Raw genomic sequence first — 24895 nt, forward strand, 5'->3', positions numbered from 1 at the left:
ATCTGGAGGTGGGTGGGAGGGTCACTGGGGGGGGTGGGGGGACAGCTGTTTTCCAATCTTGGCTTTAATAATAAAAACCAACTGCACTGAGACTTCTGGTTGGCAGAGGTTTTCCTTTGCAACTGCTAGCCCAGGTGAAGAAGCATGAGTGGGTTTGGGTTGGCCTGGCCTGGGGTAAAGCCACCCAGGTAGGCCCAAGCCGCACCCAGCAGCTCTTGAGGCCTCTACAGAGTGGAAGGAGCCCTGGACCGCAGGCGGGAAGTTCTCACACTGCCTGGCTGTGTGACTGCACTGGTCTCTTCCCGCTCCTTCATCTCCCCACCAAAACAGAGCTTGGAATTTTGCCTTCCTTGCTGACAACACCAGTTCCCACACCCAGTTCCCTGACCCAGGTCTCCATTCCTTGGGGACCTCAAACTCCAAAGGTCCACAACCGAGTGTGGTATCTTGCCTGAAGCCTGCTCTTCCTCCCAGGTTCCCAGCCAGGGCACCATCATCTACCCAGCTATTACCATGCATGGCATGGGCATCATTGGCTCCCTCCTCATCCCTCACAAGCAGTGGTAAATCCTGGCCATTCTGCCCTTCAAAGCACCTGCCCTAAACCCCATCACAGCCTTGCTGAGGCCCAGGCACCGCTGCTGGTTCCACATTCCACTAGTGGGTCCTTCCAGGCTGATGAGCCTGCTGCGTGTCTCCCTCGCTGAAAAGCCTCCAAGGAATTCTGTGTTTATAACTGCTATGTTTTGTTTTATATGTACACAAAAGGGAAGACTTAATTCCAAGGGCTCCCATTGCCCCAGCTGAACTTCTCAGTGTGTTCATAGCCCCTTCCACTTACCTGTCCTTCTGGCTATCCTCCCAACCTGTTCTTTGTCCCCTCCACCTTTAGGTTGTTCTCACTGTATCTCACTAGTCCCTCACTATAGTTCAGGGTGTCCTCAGGACTTCTGTGTCCTCCTGTGGACTCATCATGATAGTGCAGTGATCCCATGGCTGGGTCAGCATCTGCTTCCCTGCCTGCCTCCCCTTGGTCCTCAAAAACAGGGATCAGGCCTGAGTCCCATTAGAACCCCAGAACTGTGCATAAAAGGCCACAAGCTTGGGCAGAGCCACTTGGGAAAGATGGCTAAATTATAAGGTATGACCACATGCAGGCAAAGAGCATCCGCTTGATTCCTGGGGAGATGAGCAGTGTCCACTTGAGCCATTTGGGGGAGTAATCTGAGGCATTCTGAGTGGCTAGCAATGTCATTACAGTTTCTGTTACTGAGCTCTCCACTAGGGCCTCTACTGGAGCTCCTTTAAGCCTTCCAACAATCCTGTGAGGCCAGTATACTAGCCCTGTTACACAGATGGAAGAAACTGAGGTTCAGATAGGTTTAAGAGACTTTCCTGAGGTCAGACACTAATAAGAGAGGCACTGAACCTGGAGCCCAAATCCACCTGGTAGTGTGTTGAGTGCTAAGGCTCCCAGCTTTCAGAGCTTTTGGAAGCAAAGCGGTACTCTCAGCTTTTGCCACATAATGGGTGGAGGGTATTACATGATTTATAATCTCTAGGGTAGGAGCCATAAGGGTCTGTAATTAGTGGTCTGCACCTGCTGGACTAGAAACAGCTACTGTCCTCAGCCAAACCCAGCTTGCTGAGCTCCCACTGCCCCAGCTCTTAGGGTACCCCAACAGGTGGTGGAGCCTGCCCTGCACCAGAAGTGAGACCCCACTCCTAGCCAGCACTCGCCTCTGCTCTGGACTTCTACTCCAGAGAAAACCACAGGACAGGGAGGAGAGCAATGGGGTAAGATGCTAGGCAAGTGGCACCTGCTCTCTGCTTCAGTTTCCCCATCTAGAAATGGGGTTTACAGAAGAGCTCTACTTTCGAAAACTGATTTCTTAGGGAATTTGCAAACTGCTGTGAGGTGAAAGTCTGCCTGAGCACTCAATGTTGGCCTCATGCCTGAACGGGCCGTACCAGTGTTAGCATTGCCCCATGGGCCAATTAAAACTGAGGACAGGGGCGCCTGGGTGGCTCAGTCGGTTAAGCGCCGACTACGGCTCAGGCATGATCTCGCGGTCCGTGAATTCGAGCCCCGCGTCAGGCTCTGTGCTGACAGCTCAGAGCCTGGAGTCTGCTTTGGACTCTGTGTCTCCCTCTTTCTGACCCTCCCCCGTTCATGCTCTGTCTCTCTCTGTCTCAAAAATAAATAAACGTTAAAAAAAATTTTTTTTAAATAAATAAAACTGAGGACAGAGATACCAAGAGGAGGTCCTCTCAGAGGACAGAGCCCACAATCATAGCATTAGAGGGTGCACACAGATGGAGGAAGCCACTTGCTTGCCTGGGGACAGGCATGGGGTGGAGTCCCAAGGCCTGGAATGCAGGAGGAGGAGGGTAAAAGCTTTGGCTTTCACGGCTCCCCTGGGTGCCATAGCCCAGAGTTATGGTTGGTGGGCAGCTGGGGGTCAGTGGAGATGGAGCCTGAGCACTCCCTGGGAGGTTTGCAGCTCTGGGAAATGGTTTCCCCTTACTCATCCACCCTTTCACAGAGCCCACTCTGGTGCCCTCCCAGAAGGGAATAGAGCTTAGGTAAGAGCCCCTGTCTCTTATGAGCCAATGAGGGGGTGATAACAATAATGGCTCCCATTGATTCACTTCCTGTTGTCACAGGTGCTCTCTGCAACCTTCCCTCTTTATCACAATCTGCAAAGTGGCATTCTTTTCCTTGCTTTCCAGAGGAAAAAACAGGCACAGAATGATGGATTAAATGACCTGCCCAAGGGCACACAGCTAAGTGGTAAACTAGTGGCAGGATTCAAACCCAGGTATATCTCAGTCAGATGTCATGCTGGATATGCTGGATTGAGCTTCCTGGAATTAAACTGGGTGTCAATAAGAGAGCAGGAGCTAGGGGCACCAGGGTGGCTCAGTCAGTTAAGCCTCCGACTCTAGATTTCCATTCAGGTCATGATCTCACTGTCTTGAGATAGAGCCTGGCAAGGGGCTCCGTGTTGGGCATGGAGCCTGCTTAAGATTCTCTCTCTCTCTCTCTCTCTCTCTCTCTCTCTCTCTCTCTTTCTCCCTCTGCCCCTCCCATGCTCACACACTCTTGCACTTTCTTTAAAAAGAAAGAAGGAAAAGGTGGGGGGGAAGCAGGAGATAGAAATCTGGACTCAGCCCCCCAGGCCATTCATCAGCCCACATGGCCCTCTCAGTCTAGAGGTACCAGCCCACTGTGTCTGCAGAGTGCCATGGCCCCTTTTGCAGAGCCAGCCTCCCTGCTCAGCCTTTCCACCGTAGCTGGAGATGAGCCAATCCTGCGGCCAGGGTGCCACCCTGACAAGAGGACAAGGTTCAGAGCTAGCAGGGCTACTGAGCAGCTCACAGCAGAGCTGGGCCAGAGCCCTGCAGACCTGGTTCAAAGTCTGCCCAGGACTGGAGAGCTGTAAGGCCCTCCTCCACTGAAGAACGTACCGGCCCCTTGCCTGCCAGCTCAGTGCAATGCATCTAACCCAAGCCTTGGCTTTTCAGATCAAGTCCACAACTGTGGGGATTTTCATAGATCCTGCATGGTCAGAGGCTAGTGGTCTGGAATTCTCTTTAGTGTGGTGGGTATTCATTCCATCCATGACCCTCAGTTCAGGAACTTCTTTCTCACTCCAAGACAGCTCTTGACAGAAGCTCTTGTTCTGGTGTTGCCTCCATGCTCCTCTCTGGTGCAACTTCCTCATCTCTAAAGAGAAAGACTAAGAATGGAAGCTCTACTCTCTGAGCTACAGAGAGCCTCAAATAAGGTCCAAGGAAGCCTTCTTAAAAGAGTTTCTTACTAACCAGTCAACAGGATACTTGTGTAGAGTTGCTTAACAATGACACCCAACAACTCTAGGGGCTGGCATGGTTAACCCCAACTTTTGAATGGACTTCTCAAGACTGGAGAGAAGTCAGGATCACTCCACCTCCATCCTTCACCTCAGGTACTGTTCTGCATCTAGAGTGTGTCTAAGCCCAGGCAGTTGGATTCTCAGTCCAGCACTGTTTCCAGTTACACGGCTCCAAGTGAATCCCTGGACCCACTTCCTCCCCCTGTACAACAGGAATAATAACTCCCAGCCTCCCTGCCCCCATGAGGGTTGCTGGGATAGCTAATGACATAATGGAAGGGAAAGCCCTTTGAGAATGTGTCAAGGGAGACACAAACAGAAACCATCTTTATTAATAATAGATGTCTGGGGTGTTGCACTGCCTGCCCATGTTCAGCACTTCTGGGGAAGGCTGTGCAGGAGATGCTCAGTTGTTTCATTTGCTGCAGCAGCTAGTGTGGTGTATGGAGGTATATGGGTGGTGACAGGGTGTGAGCCCTGCCCCCCAGCCCCATTGCCAGCCAAGGCACTGTCTGCTCCTACAGAGCTCATCCCTGCTGTCATATCCCCAACAGTTCCTTTGTAGGTAATGCCTTGGAGTCACCCTGAGTTAGCCAAGAGAGCACTGTTGTTCCCCAGACAGGAAGCACCTTATCTGCCTTTCCTCCCCCTTTTCCAGTACAAGCTGAAAGCTTGTTTTTCCAATATAAACTGAGCAAGGATTTTTTTTTTTTTTTTCGCTCCAGTGCTGAAAAGTTTGGTAGTGTCTCCTGGTGAATAGTTAATTCAATTATCCAAATAAAATGATGGAACATTTGCTGAATTTAGTGCATGCTACCAAAGAGACCACGCTAGCATAATCTTATGCAGAGCCCTAGGCTACAGCATAGGGGAGCAGACTGTTCATCTTGAAACAAGCAAATGAAATTGACTACCCTAGAGATCAATCAGGACATTAAACACTGTGATGAATGTGGAAGAATCCTTCAGTGTCTGAGATTTATGGGGCACCTTTCACCAAGCGCTCTAGGAGCCTCCTCAACATCAATTATGCCTCATAACTAGGTAGGCTCACCTCTGCCTCCACTGCATAAAGAAGGGATGTGGGGTTCTGGGACCTGGGTTTGCTAAATGTTGCAAAAGATAGCCAGTGTGCAGACCAGATCCAGATTCTAGTACAAAGACCCCTGCTTCCCTGAGCAAAGACTGCCTCAGAATTGAGGAATGTCGGGCTAGATGGGGACTCAGGGACTGGGGTCCAGAGTCAGTCATGTTCTTAGTGTTTCTGTTCCTTGTCCTTGCTGGGCCTTCTGCCTGGGGTGCAGTTCTTTGGTTATTTTGACAGCTCCCTCTGAACTTGGCTCAGCTGTCTCATCTTGCTCCTCTCCATGTCAGCCTGCCTCAGCCAGGCTGCATTCATTAGATACGTCCACCATGATCCCAGAGAGGACAGGATATGTAGTTGAGAGAATTTGGCCTAAGGTCTCCATTTACTAGTCATGAATCCTTGGGCAAGTGTTTTAAGGTCTGTAGGTGTTGGTTTTCTTACCTGGAGAGTGGGGACCGCTACTACGCCTTGTGGGATTAGGAGGCGAGAATGAGGTAATATATGTAAAGGGTTCAGCAGAGCATCCTGGACATAAAAAGCTCTCAAAAATGATTTTTGTCTCCATCTGCCTAAGTTTGAGATCTGCCAACACATTTAAGCTTTAAGATTAAAGCTTAAAGACAGCTTGAAAGATTACCAAATTCAATTTGCCATTTTACAGATGATGAAAATGAATCCCAAAAGAAGGAACATGACCAGGTTGCTTCTGAGGCAGTAACAAAACTAGGATAAGAACACAAGTGTCCCTGTGACCAGCCCATTCAGTGTTCAGTCCTCCTGAACTGTTCAGTCCCCAGTGTTCCCCACGCAACCCCACACTGGGAAAGAGAACAGCCCTCTGAGCTGGAGGTGAGCGGACAAATAGTAGCAAACCTGACAACCAGTTGTGGGAGGCAAAGACAGAAACCCAGACAAGTGAAGCCTCACCAGGACCTGACCACGCACCAATCCAGGTACCGTAGAAAGTAATTGCCAGCTTCCTTCCCAATAAATTCCTAATTCCATCTCTGTTCCATGCTTCTAATGACAAGCTCACTGTTTTGGGGCAATGTCAGCAGAAGAAGAGTCCTGGAGAAGCTGGGAGACATTGGGAGGCAGCCTGGTGTGGTGGTAAGGGACTCTAGACCTGGAGCCCTGTTCAAATTCCACATTTCACTGCGCCTCTCTGGTTACCTCTCAGTCCATTTGTTCATCCACGAAGCAGGGATAACAATATCCATTTGGGGGATTGTTGTATTAGGGAAGGATAATAAAATGCACCTAGTAGATTCTTAATAAATAATATTTGCCACAAATTCTGGTGTGTTCTAGTTTCACCATTTGCTTTGTGACCTGGGGAAATCACCTTCTGAGAGCCTGATTTCTTCACCCTTTCCACCTCTGATGGGGTAACTTACATGAAAGTGTTTTATAAACCAACAGTTATCAGCAACTCTTCTTCACTTGTGCTCTCCACAAAACATTTTTTAAAACTTAGGGCACTATGAAATTGTGGCAGTATATCACCCTATATGGGCTTTTTACAAGGTTATCAAACTTCCTTTAGCTCAGCAATAGCTAACCAAATCCATCTGTTGTAATCAAGTGTTTTTTGGGTTTCCCAGCCTTTTAAGCCCACTTTTATGTGGACCAAGACAAAAATCCCTCGTGAGAGCATGAAATGCAACCAAGCTGATCATCCCTTTCAGAAAGCAGAGAGCACTTATGGCTGGCGTTTTAAGCCCTCCAGCCCTGTATAGACACGCCCAGCCTCCAACGGCAGCATGGCTCCCACACTATCCCAGGAGGAAGAGCCCCCACTCTCTTCCAGCCTCGCCCACAGGACTGGACCCATTTCCACAGTCTCCAGGGACCCATTCTGTAACCAAAGAGCTTTCAGTCAAACCCATCTGGGGCAAAAGGCCAGAGGATTCCTGCAACAGCCTTCCAATCTCTTCCATCTTCTCCATCTATCTATCCTGAATATACCACCAGGTTAGATTATTTCCCTAGGTTAGATTATGGGACCCTCCTGAAAAAGTCAATTTTTTGCTAGGAGGGTGCTTAAGACTTGCTCAGGTGGCAAGGTCTCAGGAAGTCAGGTAGCACTTTGTGGAACATTCTTGATATACAGACATATTTATTAAAAAAATTTAAACATTTAAATTTTTGAGATTTTTTTGAGAGAGATCATTTTTGAGAGAGAGCACGAGCAGGGCAGGGGTGGGCAGAGAGAGAGGGAGGCACAGAATCTGAAGCAGGCTCCAGGCTCTGAGCTCTCAGCACAGAGCCTGACGGAGGGCTCAAATTCACGAACCACAAGATCATGACCTGAGCCAAAGTCAGAAACTTAACTGCTTAACTGATGGAGCTACCCAGGCGCCCCGATATACAGACATATTGCTTGTATTCCTAAGAGAAGGCATAGCAGCCACCAAAGTTTTAGGGGGGAAAAAAAGTATGTAAGACAGGATTGGGAAAATTCCAGTGATTTTCCCTGCAAATCAGGAGAAGACCTCTATACCCTTCCCAGTACCATTCCTGGTCCAGCTCCTGAAATAGCAGTATTCCTTGAGGGCAAAGTTTGAGAACCACTGACTATGAGGGAAAAGTCCAAATTCGTCAGTATATCAGTCAATGGCCTCCACAATCTGGCCTTAATTACCTATCAGCCTCAACCCCCTTCCTGACTCCCCCCTCCAATCCCAGTCTCCATCTCTGACCACTTCAAGCATCTATGTGAGCTCAGATCTCAGTTTCTACTTCTACCCCACATACTGATATCACAGCCTCTACCCCAGAAAGAATGACGGGGCCGGCCCACTAAGGAAGCCCTCTCTGTATATGTTCATACTGTATGCTTTTCTAATCACTCATGGTAGCTGCAAAATCTTGGGGGGAAAGGCTGTGCCTCCAGAAGCCTGTATTCTTAGAACCCAGCAGGATGCTACTTCAGGGCAGTGGCTGGGCCAGACTCTTCTAGGTGTTTACTCCGTAGTCCCACACAGCAAAGCAGGTGGGCCAGGGAACCCAGCAGGGAATGTCCCCCCACAGTACTGCTGAGAGAACTACACTAGGGAAAATGCTGGATTTCGCACTTTCTCAACTACTGAAAAGCTGAGATCAGGCTCTCATTGGGTCTCAGTCCATAGAGTGAGGTAGTCATTTGCTTGATTTAGATGGCCTCAAGGACCTATTCAGCTCTTTGCTCACAGGGCTGGCTTTCAACATGTGTATTTCTGCTCTCTCAGGGATTGTTTGGCCAAAGTAATCAGACCACCCAACTCCCAGGGGCTGTATGAGGTTAACCAAAGACTTCAAAAAACTAGGGAGAGGGGCGCCTGGGTGGCTCAGTCGGTTAAGCGTCCGACTTCGGCTCAGGTCACGATCTCGCGGTCCGTGAGTTCGAGCCCCGCGTCGGGCCCTGTGCTGACAGCTCAGAGCCTGGAGCCTGCTTCCGATTCTGTGTCTCCCTCTCTCTCTGACCCTCCCCCATTCATGCTCTGTCTCTGTCTCAAAAATAAATAAACGTTAAAAAAAAAAAAAAAACTAGGGAGAAAAGCACAAAACACACACACCCACACACACACTAAAGAAAGCTACCCCTAACATCTTTCCCCACACTGCTTCCAGCTGTTCTTCTGAGTCCTCAAGCCTGATATAGGGGCAGAGTCATTAGGAGCTGACAGCTTGGTGTCCAATAAAACACAGTATGAAAAGAACACACCAAATTGCACCTTCTGGCATATATTATAGTTTTAACAATTTGCCACCACCCCGCACAGCTGCCTTTTTAAGGTAAACTCTAAATAGGCACTTAGAGGGGCTTCTGAGTTGAATAAAATCCTGCTGGAGAGACAAACCCAGAACACCATCTCTCCTCCCCAGCTAGGATCCTGAATGTGTGCCCAGCCCACCTGGCACTGAGCACTTAGCGCCCTTTACCTGAGGTTACTGTGCAGCAAGTCTCCCTGTTCCTTGGGTCGAGGTGAGGCAGAAACCTACACTGGTGAAACCATGGCTCTGAAGCCAGACTTCCTGGTTTCAAATCCTGGCTCTCATGTACAGGCTACCTGAATTTGGGCAAGTTACAGAACCTTGCTGTGCCTCAGCTTCCTCATCTGTAAAAATAGGGATAATAATAGCATTTATCCTACAGGGTGCTGTGAGGACTGAAGGTTTAATAAGTGTGAAGTGTTCCAGTGGCGCCTAGCATATAGTAAGCGCGTGGTACTTGATGCTATTATGGAGATGGGGTGTGGTGGTCATGACAGGAAGAAACCAAAGGAGAGAAAGACCAATCAGTTCCATTCTGAGGCTGGGAACCACACAGACGTGCCACCTGGGACTGGTCCTCCCTGAGCCAGCACACCCTAGACTAGGGGTCCCTCTCCACTTGTCGCCTGTGCATCTCTCCTATCCCCAAGGTACAGTGTCCAACAGGGTAAAGGGAGAGGGCCCTAAGCAAGGTGAACTCCCCTGGGAAGAGCCTCAAACCTGTGGTCTTGGACAAGTCTTCGTTTTCTTCACCACTTCTCTGTGCTTCAGTGTCCCATCTGAACAAGGGAGCTGAACCAGATGATCGCTCTCAGCCCTGACATTCTATCTACAATGCTGTGCTTCATTTTATTGCCATCTTTTCATCCTATGAGGTTCAAGAAGGCTGAAATGCCAGAGGCGTTTAACTTCTAAAAGTGTTTCATAGCAAGGGATTATGACACAAATCAGTTCACCTAGTCCGCCCCTCCCCTCATGTACCACTGGTCACTTCCTATGCCCTCCCTGAGGTTTCCTCGTCCTGTTACCTACTACAACTTCTGCAGATCTGCTTCAGACACAGCTGTCTTCATTCTACTTGCCTGCTGGCTCCTGGCTTTTACAGGACTCCAGATAACTGCCTGTACCTTCCCACAGAATGGACCAAGCCTCACTAGCCTCTGTTCTTGGTCTCGCACTTATACTAGCTTCTAGCCCCTGTGGAACTCTTGATCTCAGCTGTGCCCTAGGGGGCAGAGTGAGAGTGCCAGAGGCAACCGCAAGTGTGGCCATCTCCCATGCCTGGCTGCTTCCTAAGAGAACCCAAAGGAAGCATCAGGAGGGCCAGAGAAAAGCCAAAGCAATCTCTGAGCAGGAATTTAAACATAATATCAAACTATCTGTTAACAAAAGAGGCCATATTGTGGCAAAGCAGCCCCTCCTTCTCCATTCCCCTCTTCTTTATAGACAAAGTCCTCTATAAGCTGACAAAACTTTAAAATGAAATGGAAAATTAAATTTAACTTAAGCCAACTAAATATATTCAGTAGATTCAGGTTTATCAGATCTGCTTTTGTCATATTAGTTATGGTTTTCTGAAGACTGGAATATATTTAAGAGAATATTCATGCTTTTTTAGCTGAATTTGCCAATCTAGTTCCCTTCTCTCAATAATCATATTAAGATGATTAGTCTGGTAGGAGCATTCATTTTTATAATCTTGCATAAAACCCAGAGTCCTCCATGAACAAGACAGGCAAAGAAAAAATCAATTTTTACTCATTTTCTTCAGTTTTTTTTCTTTATGAAGCTAGGCATATTTCTGGTAGTAGTTTTAAAGCTGTGGAAATGTTTTATTATTATATATTGTATTACAGAATTAGAAAATTTCAAAAAATAATTGTTTGGAACCACAAATAATTAAAAAGAAATATAATAACAGGCTCATAAAAAAGCATTCTGGCATCTGTGAGAATTTTTCTTAAATTACGATATTTAGCTCTTCATACTTTTGAATATACTAGCCATGAATTTCTACTTCAACTGAATACTTTGACATATATTCCTTCTTGAAATATGGTAACTCATTTTTTCTTCAGCAGCTCAGTCATTTCAGGAACTACCTGCAAATTAAAAAAAATAAAAGTAATTAAGCAATTTGAGCCTTTAGTGTGCTACAGTCATAGCTCCTTAAGAAGTACACGGAGGCCAAAAGAAGCCACGCGCATCACTGCTGAGGCACGAGGTGCCCCTCCCCCATCCAACTCCCCCCTTGGGTGGCCTCCCTCCCATCTGTGGGAAGACTATACACGTTTACAGGGAGAAACCACCCAGACACACGGCTGGCAGGACCACTGGCCCACGCACTGCCTAGGGACCTTTGTGACACAACCACAAACCTTACAAAGGCACCACAGAAACAGGAGTCCAATTTTTCTTTTGTGAGGAGAGTCATGTGTATTTTTTACCTTCATGTTTTCTGGGCATTCTTCCTTCCCTTACTGTACTCTGGCCTTTCCTTCAAAGTCCATACCAAAGTCTCTTCCTTAGTCATGACTCTTGCTGGCCCCCCTAGCACTTGTTTTCTCATTGTTCGTTTGCTCACTCATCTTTCCTTCCACAAACACTACAGTTGCTTCTTCAGCACATGTTACTATCTTTCTGCACTTAAAAACAGGCTGCACGCTGAACATTCAATTTCACCATTCTTTATGAAAATAAAGGTTGTGCTAATGCAATGTCTGGTCAACAGACAAAATAAGAAACCACAGTGAAGGAAAACTGACGGAGTTGGCTCCCATTTTAAAATGGATTAATTACTAACCCTTAGTCTTGGCAGTTCAGGGGCTGCAACTGGAACTTTCAGTGTGAAGCTGCTTTCAGCCTGGACAACAGAGGAGGCTGTGAGTGGGGACTGCAGGGGAGGGTCACACGGAGCCCACCTGAAAACTAGCCGAGCCACTTGTGTAAAACATCAATTACCCAGTCTTCCATGGGGCTGTCGACTGTCCTAGCTCAGAGAGATCCCAGTTGAACTCGCCACTGATGAATATAGCCTCTCAATTATTTAAGAGAGCTACATTTCCATTAGGTGGAAATAATGTGTTCGTACAAAATTTATTAAGGAAATTGTCGACATGTTGTTTCTTCCGAATGTCACTTTGTCTCCAGCCTGTTAAAAGGCCCATGTTTACCATGGAGCCAGCAGGCATTAGCTCAGGGGCAGCATTAGGTGCTGGCACCACTTGTCCCAGCTTTCCACGGTGGAGAGACCATGAGCTTATGCCAGTCACACAGATGACATGCTAAACAAGCCTCACGTGGGACCGACGTGTTTCATGAAAAATAGGCTAGAGCCTAACAACTTCTTTTAAATGAAACATTTAACCTGAGTTAGAACACACAATTTTTAAAAACCTTACAGAACGTCTTCCTGCCACACTACCCAAAATAGGGTTAAGAGGACTTTGTCCATCATCTATATCCTTTTTTATTAGATCAACCTCAGACTTTCCAAGCATACCACACAATGCCTTACTTAGGGAAAAGAAAATGCCAACTCTGGTTCACTGAATATCTTATAGCCTGAGCAAACTCAAAGATCTGGATTCTTATTTTTATTTTAGATATTGTAGAGGCAGCTCTCTATTCAGTAAGACTAAATGAAAGTAAATTTACATTTAAAATAAGATATTCTGGGGTGCTTGGGTGGCTCAGTCGGTTAAGCATCCGACTTCATCTCAGGTCATGACCTCACAGTTCATGAGTTTGAGCGCCACATCGGGCTCTGTGCTGACAGCTCAGAGCCTGGAGACTGCTTTGGATTCTGTGTCTCCCTCTCTCTCTGCCCCATTCCCACTTATGGTCTCTCTCTCTCTGTCTTAAAATATTTAAAAAAGAAAAGTAACAGCTGTTAACAAAGATGTGGAAAAACTAGAACATTTGCACACTGCTGAATGTAAAGTGGTGCAGCCACTAGAGAAAGCAGCTTGGAGATTCTTTGAAAAGCTAACCACAGAATTACCACATTATCCAGCAATTCAAAGGTATATACCCAAAGGAAATCAAAGTGGGGACTTAGAACAGATATTTGTAGGCCTATAATCATTGTACTGGATTAGACAAAAGTTTCACATATATGACACCTACTAAAGGACAAGCAATAAAAGAAAAAATAAACTGGACTTCAACAAATTGTAAACCTGTATGCGTCAAAGGACACCGAGAAAGTGAAAAGACAGGAGCTCCCCTCTACTTGTTAGATGGGATGCTGCCTGATTCATGACTCATTTAATAAAGCCAGTAATAAAAACAAATAAGTAAATTGCAAAAGAAAAGAAAAGAGAAGAGGGAGAGAGAAAACAGGAAAAGTCAACCCGCAGAATGAAGAAAATATTTGCAAATCATATACCTAATAAAGAACTTGTATCCAGAATAAAGAACTCTTATAACTCAACTACAAAAAGACAAATAACACAACTTTAAAATGGGCAAAGGATTTGCACAGACATATCTCCAAAGAAAATACATTATAAATGGTTAATAAAGACATGAAGAAATGCTCATCATCATTAGCTATCAAGGAAATACAAATCAAGACCACAACAAGTTACCATTTCATACCCATTAGGAAGTCTATAACAAAAAAGATGGGATAGTAAGAAGTGTTAGTGAGTGTATGGAGAAATTGGAGCCTTCATATACATTATTGGTGGAAATGTAAAATGGGGCAGCCACTTTGGAAAACAATCTGACAGTTCTTCAAAATGCTAAAAATAGAGTTTTCAAGTGACCCAGAAATTCCATTCCTAGATATATACCCAAACAAGATAAAAACATATATGTATGTATAAAAGCTTAAATGCTCACAGTAGCATTTATAATAGCCAAAGAGTAGAAAGTCAAATGTCTATCAAATGATTAATGCATAAACAAAATGAGGCATATCCACACAATGGATATTATTTTGCACTAAAAGGAAACGAAAGTGCTGATATAGGAGACAACACAGATGAATCTTGAAAACATTATGCTAAGAAGCCAACCACAGAAAGCCCATATATTACATGATTCTATTTATATGAAATGTCCAGGATTGGCAAATCCATAGAAACACAAAACAGGTTAGTTGTTGCCAGGGGCTGGGGAGTGCAGAACAGGGAGTGACTGCAAATGGGTATGGGGTTTCTTCTCAGTGTGAAGAAAATGTTCTGGAATTAAATAGCTAATGGTTGCATAACTCTGAATATACTAAAACTCACTGAACTTTGCATTTTAAAAGGGTGAACTTTATGATTTGTGAATTAAATTTCAGGAAAGCTTTAAAAAAAAAACAACAACAACAACCAGTCAGGTGGTGTCCTGTGCTCTGTCACTCTGACTCTGATTATAATATTTACCATTTATTGAACACCTATTATGTACCTATTATGAAAAGAAATACAAACAGGTAGGCTAATATTTAACCAAGACTGTACTAGGTATAGCATAATCTCATTTAACTTTCAATACAACCATGTAAGGTAGGTAGTATATTATTTATATTACTTTTGAGGAAGCTTACATTCAGAAAAATTAAGTAATTGGCCAAGATAACTTAACTAGTATGTGGCCAAGACAGAATCTGAATTAAAGCTCTTAACTACTGTACCATATTATTTTTCTTATATTAAGAAAAAAACAACTTGTCATCTCTAACTCATGATTACTGAAGGGTGACATAAAACAATAAATATTAAAGAATAAATTTACATTTACATTTACTCCAGACATGAAGTTTGGTGGATACCATATCACTTAGAGAATTATTAGTCACGCTATGTGTGACAGTTTGAAATTTAAAATTTTTACACAGAAATTTAGTCTAAAAAAGTCCTTTTTACATAACTATTATTTGACTTATGATATTTTTTTTAAGATTTTATTTTTTTAAGTAGTCTCTACGCCTGACGTGGGGCTTGAACTTACAACCCTGAGATCAAGATCTGCATGCTCTCCCAATTGAGCTAGGCAGGCACCCCTGACTTACAATATTTTCTTTAAAGTCTTAATCTGAAATAGATTATGCTCTCACTCACTCATATTTTGCATAATTGTACTTTTATGTATTGTTATACCTTTAAATATTTGATTTTTAAAAGACAGAGGGTGACCCTGAAGAGTATAGTCACTATACTACCTTGTCCACTCTTCGGTCAGAATTACTACAATATTCATCTATATTATACTCATTCTGATTTCAACTGACAAAACAATCTGATGGATACCGTCTAAGTTCCCAGAGTCTGCCAAAGGTGCAATCCTGTTTACTGCGATTTATTTTTAAAATTTTTTTTTTTCCAACGTTTTTTATTTATTTTTGGGACAGAGAGAGACAGAGCATGAACGGGGAAGGGGCAGAGAGAGAGGGAGACACAGAATCGGAAACAGGCTCCAGGCTCCGAGCCATCAGCCCAGAGCCTGACGCGGGGCTCGAACTCACAGACCGCGAGATCGTGACCTGGCTGAAGTCGGACGCTTAACCGACTGCGCCACCCAGGCGCCCCATTTACTGCGATTTATTAAAGAGCAGTAGTGATGAACCACCTGGCAGTCCCTGATGAGATGGGAAGGCAGGGTGATGAGTGAAAGGATGGAATCAGGAGCCTTAGTTGTACCAAAAACTTGCAGAATAACTTCCCCAAATCACATCTCTTTGGGACATAGGCAATTTAAAAAAGAACATGACTCATTTGTGTTATACATGTAGTAGCTAATGGGAAGCTGCAACTCAAGCAGTAATTTTTTTTTTAAAGATTTTATTTTTAAGTCATTTCTATACCCAACATGGGGCTTGAACTTACAATCCCGAGATCAAGAGTCACATGCTCTACCAACCAAGCCAGCTAGGTGCCCCCCAAGCAATATTTTTGATATTTTATAATCTAATCAGACTGCTTTTTAAAGGATTAACTTTTCTCCCTTTATATTAATTAAAGGTATATATAACTGTGCTTCAGAACTTCGGAGCAGGATGAGATAATCACTACCTTAATATAATTCTAGCTAAAAGCAAATAAACTTTAGGTCTTAGTCCAAACACATTATCACATGTAGGCTTCTTAAAACACCAAGAACAGCTTGAGAATCTCCAGGTGGAAATCGGCTAACTGAATGATTCTTTAGGTCCCTTTCCACTTCTACTATCCTAGGACTCTCAACAAGATACCTCTCTCAGCACACACACGCTCTCACTCGCTCACATACCTCTCTGTCTCTCTCTCATGTCAAACCTGGGAGCTCCCCTAAATGCAAGAAGCACAGTGTGTGTGATACCATTCCATCAGTAATTGCTACAAAGATGCTCCTGCCCCAAGGCAGGTGTCCACCGTATAAACATCACAAATTTCCAACTAATACTTCATCCATTTATCAAGTAAGCCCTGTCTGTAGGTTGCAATACACAATACGCTAACAGAAAAACATAAACAAAACAACTTGCAAATTTATTAAAATATTCTCTTGAAGAAAAATAAAAGGCAAACTACAGTAGATGTCTGTTTGCAAATGTGTCAACACAATACATGGATAGGGTTCAGAAGTGTTTAATTTCATATTTTTTATTTAAAAGGTCTTTACCCCTCTACCCCTTCTCACTGGAGCTAAATGCTTGGTACTTGAACAAAGTTATCCTTGTACAGAGATACAAAAAATTCACACTAACTTTTCCTCCAACTGGCATATCTTAGTGGTCAAATGACTACCATTAATTACTGTTCTTACAGGGGCTCCTGGGTGGCTCAGTTGGTTAGGAATCGGACTCTTGATTTCGGCTCAAGTCATGATCTCACGGTTTGTGAGGTTGGGCCCCACATCGGGCTCTGCGCTTCGGACTCTCCCTCTTTCTCTGCCCTTCCCCTGCTCACCCACGCATGTGCGCGCTAGCTCTCTCTCTCTCTCAACATAATAAACTTAAAACTTATATATATTGTTCTTACACAGCTGGGCCAAGTAACAATTGCAGAAGAACTACCTAAATCCTAAATTTCAATTATAGGACCCCAGGATCACTGAAGTGGGGCTGTACTCTTCCAGGGCAAGATACAGGCCCTTTGAGGGATGGGGTGGGGGGGTGCTCCTGAGGTGAAGGATGCCCTATGAACACATACTTCACAGTTTAGACGTGTTCTCAAAATACACTCATTAGTTTATCTGGATCATATACACTGCTAGTGGAGCCGTGGTAATGGGCCAATCCTCTTGCCAAGAGGACCACCCTGGCTCTATTCTCAGGCTGCAGCCTCTCTTAAGGCCCACAGTAGCTCACTGTAATTCTGTGCAAGGGGTTCCTCACTCTAGCAAACCGACTTCTCCCTGGGCTAGATGCTACTTTCAGAGCCTCAATGCCTGCATGAGTGCTTTCTGCACTTCTAGGCAACCTAGAAGTTTGTAGACAGGCCCTGAGGGACAAAAAGCAGTTAGGCCATGCATGAGCTATCACCTTTAAATGTGGCCAAATGAGTATCAGGTGCACATCAATATCACTAAAGTAATTTCATTCATGGGTAGGGTAACTACAGGGGTGGTGGCAGGGTGGAAAGAACACTCAAAACAGTGAAGACTATGAAGAGTGGGAAATAAGTGTTCTCCCCTACATTTATCAGGTTAGGAAGGCCTTTAACTCTCAAGCAGAGCATACTTGTTGAGTCAGATAAAATGGACTTGAATGCCCCCTCTTTCCCTGAAAAGCTGTAGCATTGTTGGCAAATTTCTGAATGAGGGTATTTGATGTGAATTTCTTTAAGGTACCTGTCAAATATGATTCTAAGTTATAATTACCTGAATCACTTCACATTGTGTACTAACTATGCACACGAGATGCCAAAAGTCCTGTGGATATTTTAAAGACAATATGGATTACCTCTTTTTTTCTTTTTTTAAAGTTTATTTATTTTGAAAGCGAGAGCAAGCGGGGTAGGGGCAGAGAGAGAGACTGGAGAGAAAGAATCCCAAACAGGCTCTGTACCACCAGCGCAGGGCCCTATGTGGGGCTCGAACCCAGGAACCATAAGATCATGATCTGAGCTGAAATCAGGATTTGGAAGCTTAACCCACTGAGCCAACCAGGCTCCCCCGTAAGAACAGTAATTAACGGCAGTCATTTGACCACTAAGATATACCAGTGGGAGGAAAAGTTAGTATGAAAAACGGAAATGGCCCCAATGGACTCCCTCTTAAAGGGAAAGTTATAACACTTTATATAAATGTCATGTATTTATCAGGACAACTTCACTTTAAGTAGCTCAAAACTGGTAAACGTATTAATATATAGAGACACAGTACACACACATACAAGACTTTCCTATAATAGCCTCTTTTCTATCAACTCTAAAAGGTTCTTGGATGACAAGCTAGGTAACAGCCACCTCTCTGATGGCCAGCTTACCTTAAATAAATCAGCGACTATTCCGTAATCTGCCACTTGAAAAATTGGAGCTTCTGGGTCTTTGTTAATAGCCACAATTGTCTGTGAAATAAAGAGTTTGGCCTTTATCAAGAAAACATATAGATTGATGGCTGTATTTTAACATTCCCAACAACAAATTTATATGGTTAAAAATGTCTACCAAATAAGATTAATCTGATTCATTGTGCCAATATTGTAAATTTATAAATTTCTGGGTTGGTACATAACAAAATTATCTCCCACTCCCCACTGGCCCATCACAGTATTTTAAAAGATTTTAAACCATTATTTTTCTAAGTTCTTCTCTGACTTATGGAAAGAAAATATTTTAGGAAGTAATAAATCAGAGGAGAGGATTCTGGGAAGATGGCAAAGTAGGAAGCATCAGCAATCTGTCTCCCCATCTAGACTGTTAACAACTGCATTGGCAGAATCTGTCTAATGTAACCATTTTGGAACTCTTGGAGCTTGCAACTTCCAGGGCATGGCTTGCAAAGTAAGCTGCAGCTCTTTAGTGCAGTAACAGTCCCCACCCCCAGTGGCAAGCAGCTGTGCACATATTCCTGGAGCAGCTTGCACACAGCCTGCAGGAACAAGAGTGGGCAAAAAGAACTCTTGTCCCCCAACTACTGGGGGACCAGTGCTTTGGTTACTGACTGCAGTTTCTGATCAAAGAGATGCATACAAATAGAGGAGGATGGCCATTGCTGTTGCACTTCCCCACTGTTGCACGTCCCTCCCCTACTCTGGCTAAAGTTACCTCCAGGGGATTTAAAGCCTTAAAGCACTTCTTCTGCCTCCCTTCATTGTTCTCTTTTTCTCAAAAGCAACTGCTGATACAGGGAAAATTACAAATTGGCCACACATTCAGGCTGAGAAAGGACACAAAAAGACCTTAAGTTTATACCTCAGGTTAATCTTTGGCAAAGAGCCTACAACAATCAAAAAAGAACGATAAATAAAAACAAACAGTGCGGCGCCTGGGTGGCTCAGTCCAGTTAAGCGTCTGACTTCAGCTCAGGTCATGATCTCTCACGGTCAGGTCCCTGAGTTCAAGCCCCGCATCGGGCTCTGTGCTGACCGCTCAGAGCCTGGAGCCTGTTTTGGATTCTGTGTCTCCCTCTCTCTCTGACCCTCCCCCATTCATGCTCTGTCTCTCTCTGTCTCAAAAATAAATGTTAAAAAAAAAAATTTTTTTTTTTTTTTAAAACAAACAGCAAACCCTGGGAAAGGAGGAGAATCTGATTAACAGGAATACCATATTATCAGATTTAAATATCCAGTTTTCAACAACAACAACAAAATCACAAGGCATACTAAGAAACAGGAAAAAAAAAATCAAGGAAAATTCCATTCAAAGGCAAAAAAATAAAAAATAAAATCAATAGAAATTGCCTATGAAAAAGATCCGGGGGTGCCTGGGTGGCTTAGTCGTCTGGGTGTCCGACTTCAGCTTAGGTCATGATCTCATGGTTGGTGAGTTCGAGCCCCGTGTCAGGCTCTGTACTGACAGCTTAGAGCCTGGAGCCTGCTTCAGATTCTGTGTCTCCCTCTCTCTCTCTGCTCCTCCCCCGCTCATGCTCTCTCTCTCTCTAAAAAATAAACATTAAAAAAAATTTTTTTAAAGAAAAAGATCCAAAGGCAGCCCTACCATAGAAAGACTTTAAAACAACCATTTTAAAGATGCTCAAAGAATTATAAAGATGTGGAGGAAGTCAAGCTAGCAATGTATGAACAAAATGGAAATATCAAAAAAGAGGCGAAATTTAAAGAGAAACCAAAAAGAAAATTCTGGAGATGTAAAATATAATAACTGAAATAAAAAATTCACTGGAGAGACTCAAACGCAGATCTGAACAAGCAGAAGACAGAATCAGCAAACCTGAAAGTAGGACAATGGAGGGGCGCCTGGGCGGCTCAGTCAATTAAGCATCCAACTTTGGCTCAGGTCATGATCTCGCAGTTTGTGGGTTTGAGCCCTGCATCGGGCTGTGCTGACAGCTCAGAGTCTGGAGCCTGCTTTGGATTCTGTGTCTCCCTCTCTCTGTCCCCTCCCCCACTTGCACTCTGTCTCTCTCTCTCAAAAACAAATGAACATTTAAAAAAATTTTTTTAAAAAGAAAGTAGGACAATGAAAATTATCAAGTCCTTAGAATAGAAAGAAAAAGATTAAAGAAAAGTGAAGGGTCCTGTGGGCCAACAACAAGCAGACAAAAATATATATTGTGGGAGACCCAGAAGAAAGAAAAAGAGGCAGAAAGAATTGAAGAAACAGTGGCTGCAAACTTCCTAAATTTGATGAAGGACATTAATATAAACATCCAAGATGTTCAACAAACTCCAAGAAAGATGAATTCAAAGAGACCCACACAAGACACATTATAGTCAAACTTTCAAAAGCCAAAGATAAAAACAGAATCTTGAAAACAGGGACATGAGACTCATTACATACAAGGGATCCTCAATATTGGCAGATTTCTCATCAGAAATATTGGAGACCAGAAGGCAGTGAGCTGATTGATACATTCAAAATGCTAAAAGAAAAAAATTGTTGACCCCAAATTTTATATCCATCAAAACTGTCCTTCCAATGACATTCTTTTTGCAGAAATTAAAAAAACCTATCCTAAAATTCATATGGAATCTCAAGGGACACTGAATAGCTAAAACAATCTAGAAAAAGAGCAAAGATGGAGGACCCATACTTCCTGATTTCAAAACTTACTACAAAGCTACAGTAATTAAAACAGTGTGGTACTGGCATAAAGACACACATACAGACGGACAGGATAGAATAGAGAGAGCTCTGAAATAGACACTCACATATATGGTCAAACGATTTTTGACAAGAGTGTCAAGACCACTGAATGCAGAAGGAGAGCCTTTACAACAAATGGTTTTGGGAAAACTCGATAAAGTTGGGACACTTAATACCAAAACAAAAAGTAACTCAAAATGGATCAAAGATTTAAGCATAAGACCTAACTAAAACTATAAAACTCTCAGAAGAAAACACAGAGGAAAGGCTGTATGACATTGTTTTTGACAATAATTTCTTGGATAGTCCATCAAACATATAAGCAATAATAGAAAAAAAGACAAACTGAACTTCATGGGAATTTTTAAATGTTGTGAATCAAAAGACACTATAAACAGAGTAAAAAATCAATCCAGAGAAAGGGAGAAATATTTGCAAATCATACATTGGAAAAGGGATTAATATACAGAATATTTTTTAATAAAACTTCTAAGCTGAACAAAAAACCCCCAAATAAGCCTATTCAAAAAGACAACCTGAATAACCACTTCTCCAAAGAAGATACATAAATAGCCAAATAAGCACATGAAAAGGCGTTCCACATTACTGATCACTAGGGAAATGCAAATCAAAACTACAATATCACCTCACACTCATTAGGATGGCTACTATTAAAAAATATATATAACCACAAGTATTGGCAAGAATGTGGAAAATTGGAGCTCTTGTACACCATTGGTGGGAATGTGAAATGTACAACCACTGTGGAAAACATTATGGCAGTTCCTTAGAAAATTAAAAGTAGAACTGCCATGTGATCCAGCAATACCACTTTCTGGGTATATGCTGAAAAGAAATTAAAACAGGGCTCAAAGACATATTTGCACACCCATGTTCACAGTAGCATTATTTGCAATACCTAAATATGGAAGCAATCCAAGTGTCCATCAACGGATAAATACATAAGCCAAATGTGTTATACAGATACAACAGAATATTATTCAGCCCAGAAAAGGAGCAAATTCTGACATATGCTACACCATGGATGAACTCTAACAACATACGCTAAGTGAAGTAAGCCAGTCACAAAAAGACAAATATATGTGATGACTCCACTTATCTGAGGTACTCAGAATAGTCAAAATCATAGAGACAGAAAGTATAACTGTGGTTACCAGGAGGTGGAAGGTATGGGGGGAAATGAGGAACTTATTGTTTAATGGGTACAGAGTTTCATTTTACAAGATGAAAAGAATTCTGGAATTGGATGGTGGTGATGGTTGCACAACATTATGAATAATTTAATATCACTGACAATGTGTACACAATTTTTAATTCTACACTTAAAAAAGGTAAACATAGTAAATTTTATGTGTATTTTACCACAGAATTTTGTTTTAAGTAGAGTACACTCAAAAAGTTGAATTTTACTATATATAAATTATACCTCAATAATCTGACTTAAACAAAAGGTAACTGAAAAGTTCTGCAGTTTATCAAAAAACTTTAGATACACTGAATAAAACCTTTGAATGAAAAATTAAGTACCTTATATTTGGTGTGTTTTATTCAATATAATAGTTAGAAGTCTACTTTATTAAATCATTAGATATTTATTATGATTAGTCAACCTTTAGCTTATTTCACTTATAAAATGATTAATATCTTCTATGTCCTGTTAACAATATATAAATTTAAATGCGGGGTTTTTTTATTTTTGAAAGAGAGAGAGCATGTGCACATGTGCATGTCTGGGAAGGACAGAGAGAGAGAGAATCTCAAGCAGGCTCCATGCTCAGCACAGAGTTGGATGCAGGACTTGATCTCACAACTGTGAAATCAAACCTGAGCCGAAATCAAGAGTCAGACGCTTAACCAACTGAACCACCCAGGTGCTCCTAAACTTGTGATTTTAAATGTTGGATTTCAACTTAAAAAAAAGACAAAAACAAAAACAGAACAAATCCACACCCTAATTCATATAGTTTGTAGCTCAAACTATTTATCTTCCATATACTGCATTCCACTTACTATTTTTAAATTATTATCCTGGGTCTTTATTACAATATAGAAGTTATCTAGTCAGCCTGTTAGTAAGGAACTTTAAAACAAAAAGGTTTAAGTCCTTAGGTATGCAGCAAATATAATATAATAAATTACTATGTCTCCTACAAGAACTACCAAAAGGTCCTCTTATCTCCTACAAGAATTTTTAACATGAAGGATTATAATGACCAATTAGTAACAGATTAAGGAGAAATAGTCACACAAAAAGGTGCTGCATTTACCAATTATTCAATTTATTAATAACAGATTTACGTATATGTTACAAAGTGTTTGGTATTCTTCATAGGTGCTTCTAACACCACTGCAATTAAAGTTTTGACTCTAGGGGCACCTGGGTGACTCGGTCGGTTAAGCGTCCAACTCTTGATACTGGCTCCAGGTCATCATCTCACAGTTTGTGAGTTCCAGCCTCACATGGGGCTCTGCACTGGCAGCCCAGAGCCTGCCTGATTCTGTGTATCCCTCTCTCTGCACTCATGCACACGTGTACACGTGTGCACTCACTCTCAAAATAAGTATTGACTCTAATATTTGATTCTAATGTGGTGTTATTTTTGCTTTAAAAAAATGTTTGTTTTTAAAAAAAAATTATTTATTTATTTATTTATTTATTTATTTAGAGAACATGTGCACGTGGGGGAGGGGAAGAGAGAGAATCCCAAGAATATAATAAATAATAATAAAATATAATAAATATAATATAATAAATAAATATAATAATAAAATATATATAATAATATAAATAAATAAATAAATATAATAAAATAAAATCAGCAAGGAGCCTGATGCAGGGCTCAATATCACAAATGGAGAGATCATGACCTGAGTGGAAATCAAGAGGTGGAGACTTAACCGACTGAGCTACCCAGGCGCCCCTAATGTGGTGTTATTTTAATAGATTATAATAATTCATTTCTCTAGAAGTAAAATTAAGTTTCTAATGCCTATTACTCTATCACATGAAAACAGCTGGAACACATTTTAGAAGAACTTTGATATATAGGCTGGCTTAAAATATAGGCTATATGACATATGTGTAATTCCTCTAGGGTCCCTCAAAGAGATGAAAATATTCCAGAATATCTGAGATTAGAGCACAGTGCAGTCCAGGTAACTACTATTCCAGAGAAACATGTGTGGTCGAAGACAATAAATGATGGTTTCAATATGAACCTTAAATCCAAAGTCACAAGGACTAACATTTTGAATCACAAGCATTTGATTTGTATGGAGGTGTTTCTCTTCTGGGAATATGTAAGCCTGCTTCACAGCAACTAGCAGAGATTTATTTAATTAATGATGGTTAATGATTTTCCTGGAGGCCACCTAGTCAAACATCTGACAGTTTAATCATCTGAAAGCTTTTTCATTCCTACTGTATAGCAGTTATTTTTAAAGCAAGAGCACACAACTGTGGGCAAGGAACCACTAAAGTATTTAAGAATGCTCCCCTTCCTTACACAACTTTTAAAGCACAGATTGTATTCAATGAAATTAATACATATATAGTTCAAAAAGTGCTTTCATTACATTGACTCATTTGATATAACGACCAAATCTCATATTCTCTAAACTATACCATGATGCTAATTAAAACTGTAGCTTGTATGCAATGTGATTATCAGATATAAACCAATTACTCTAATATCCCATTTTTGACCTTAACCAAAATTACAACCAGAGATTGTTGTGTTTCCCACATAAGGCACTGATGACAAGGGCTATGCCTTTTTCATTTAAGCATCCCCAGCATCTGGTACAAACTAAGTGCTTAATAAATATTTGTTGACTGCATAAACAGACAAACTCTTGGCTCAAATTTCTTCTTACAGATTGTTCCCGAACACTGGTCTCCTTACTTCAATTGTTCCCTTTTTGCTTTAACATATACTAGCTACTCCATCTCTCCTGCAAGCTAGTCCTGC

The 24895-nt window shown here is 42.3% G+C and overlaps 1 protein-coding gene across 3 annotated transcripts in view; it reads right to left on the reverse strand.

The window, feature by feature from the left end:
• Window positions 1-10519: 10519 nt before the first annotated feature.
• ETFA (electron transfer flavoprotein subunit alpha) overlaps window positions 10520-24895 on the reverse strand; it is an 82225-nt gene continuing 67849 nt past the window's right edge. For 2 of the 3 annotated variants that reach the window (XM_007084627.3, XM_007084628.3), the window contains exons 11-12: window positions 18125-18205; window positions 10520-10823 (exon numbers count right to left, since the gene is read on the reverse strand). In XM_007084627.3, the coding sequence (XP_007084689.2) occupies window positions 10785-10823; window positions 18125-18205 (120 nt within the window). In that variant the 3' untranslated portion in view covers window positions 10520-10784. The remainder of the gene's footprint in view (window positions 10824-18124; window positions 18206-24895) is intronic. The other variant, XM_007084629.3, reaches the window with a different exon arrangement.

This window comes from Panthera tigris, chromosome B3 (genome assembly GCF_018350195.1).
Source record: "Panthera tigris isolate Pti1 chromosome B3, P.tigris_Pti1_mat1.1, whole genome shotgun sequence".
Taxonomy (NCBI): Eukaryota; Metazoa; Chordata; class Mammalia; order Carnivora; family Felidae; genus Panthera; species Panthera tigris.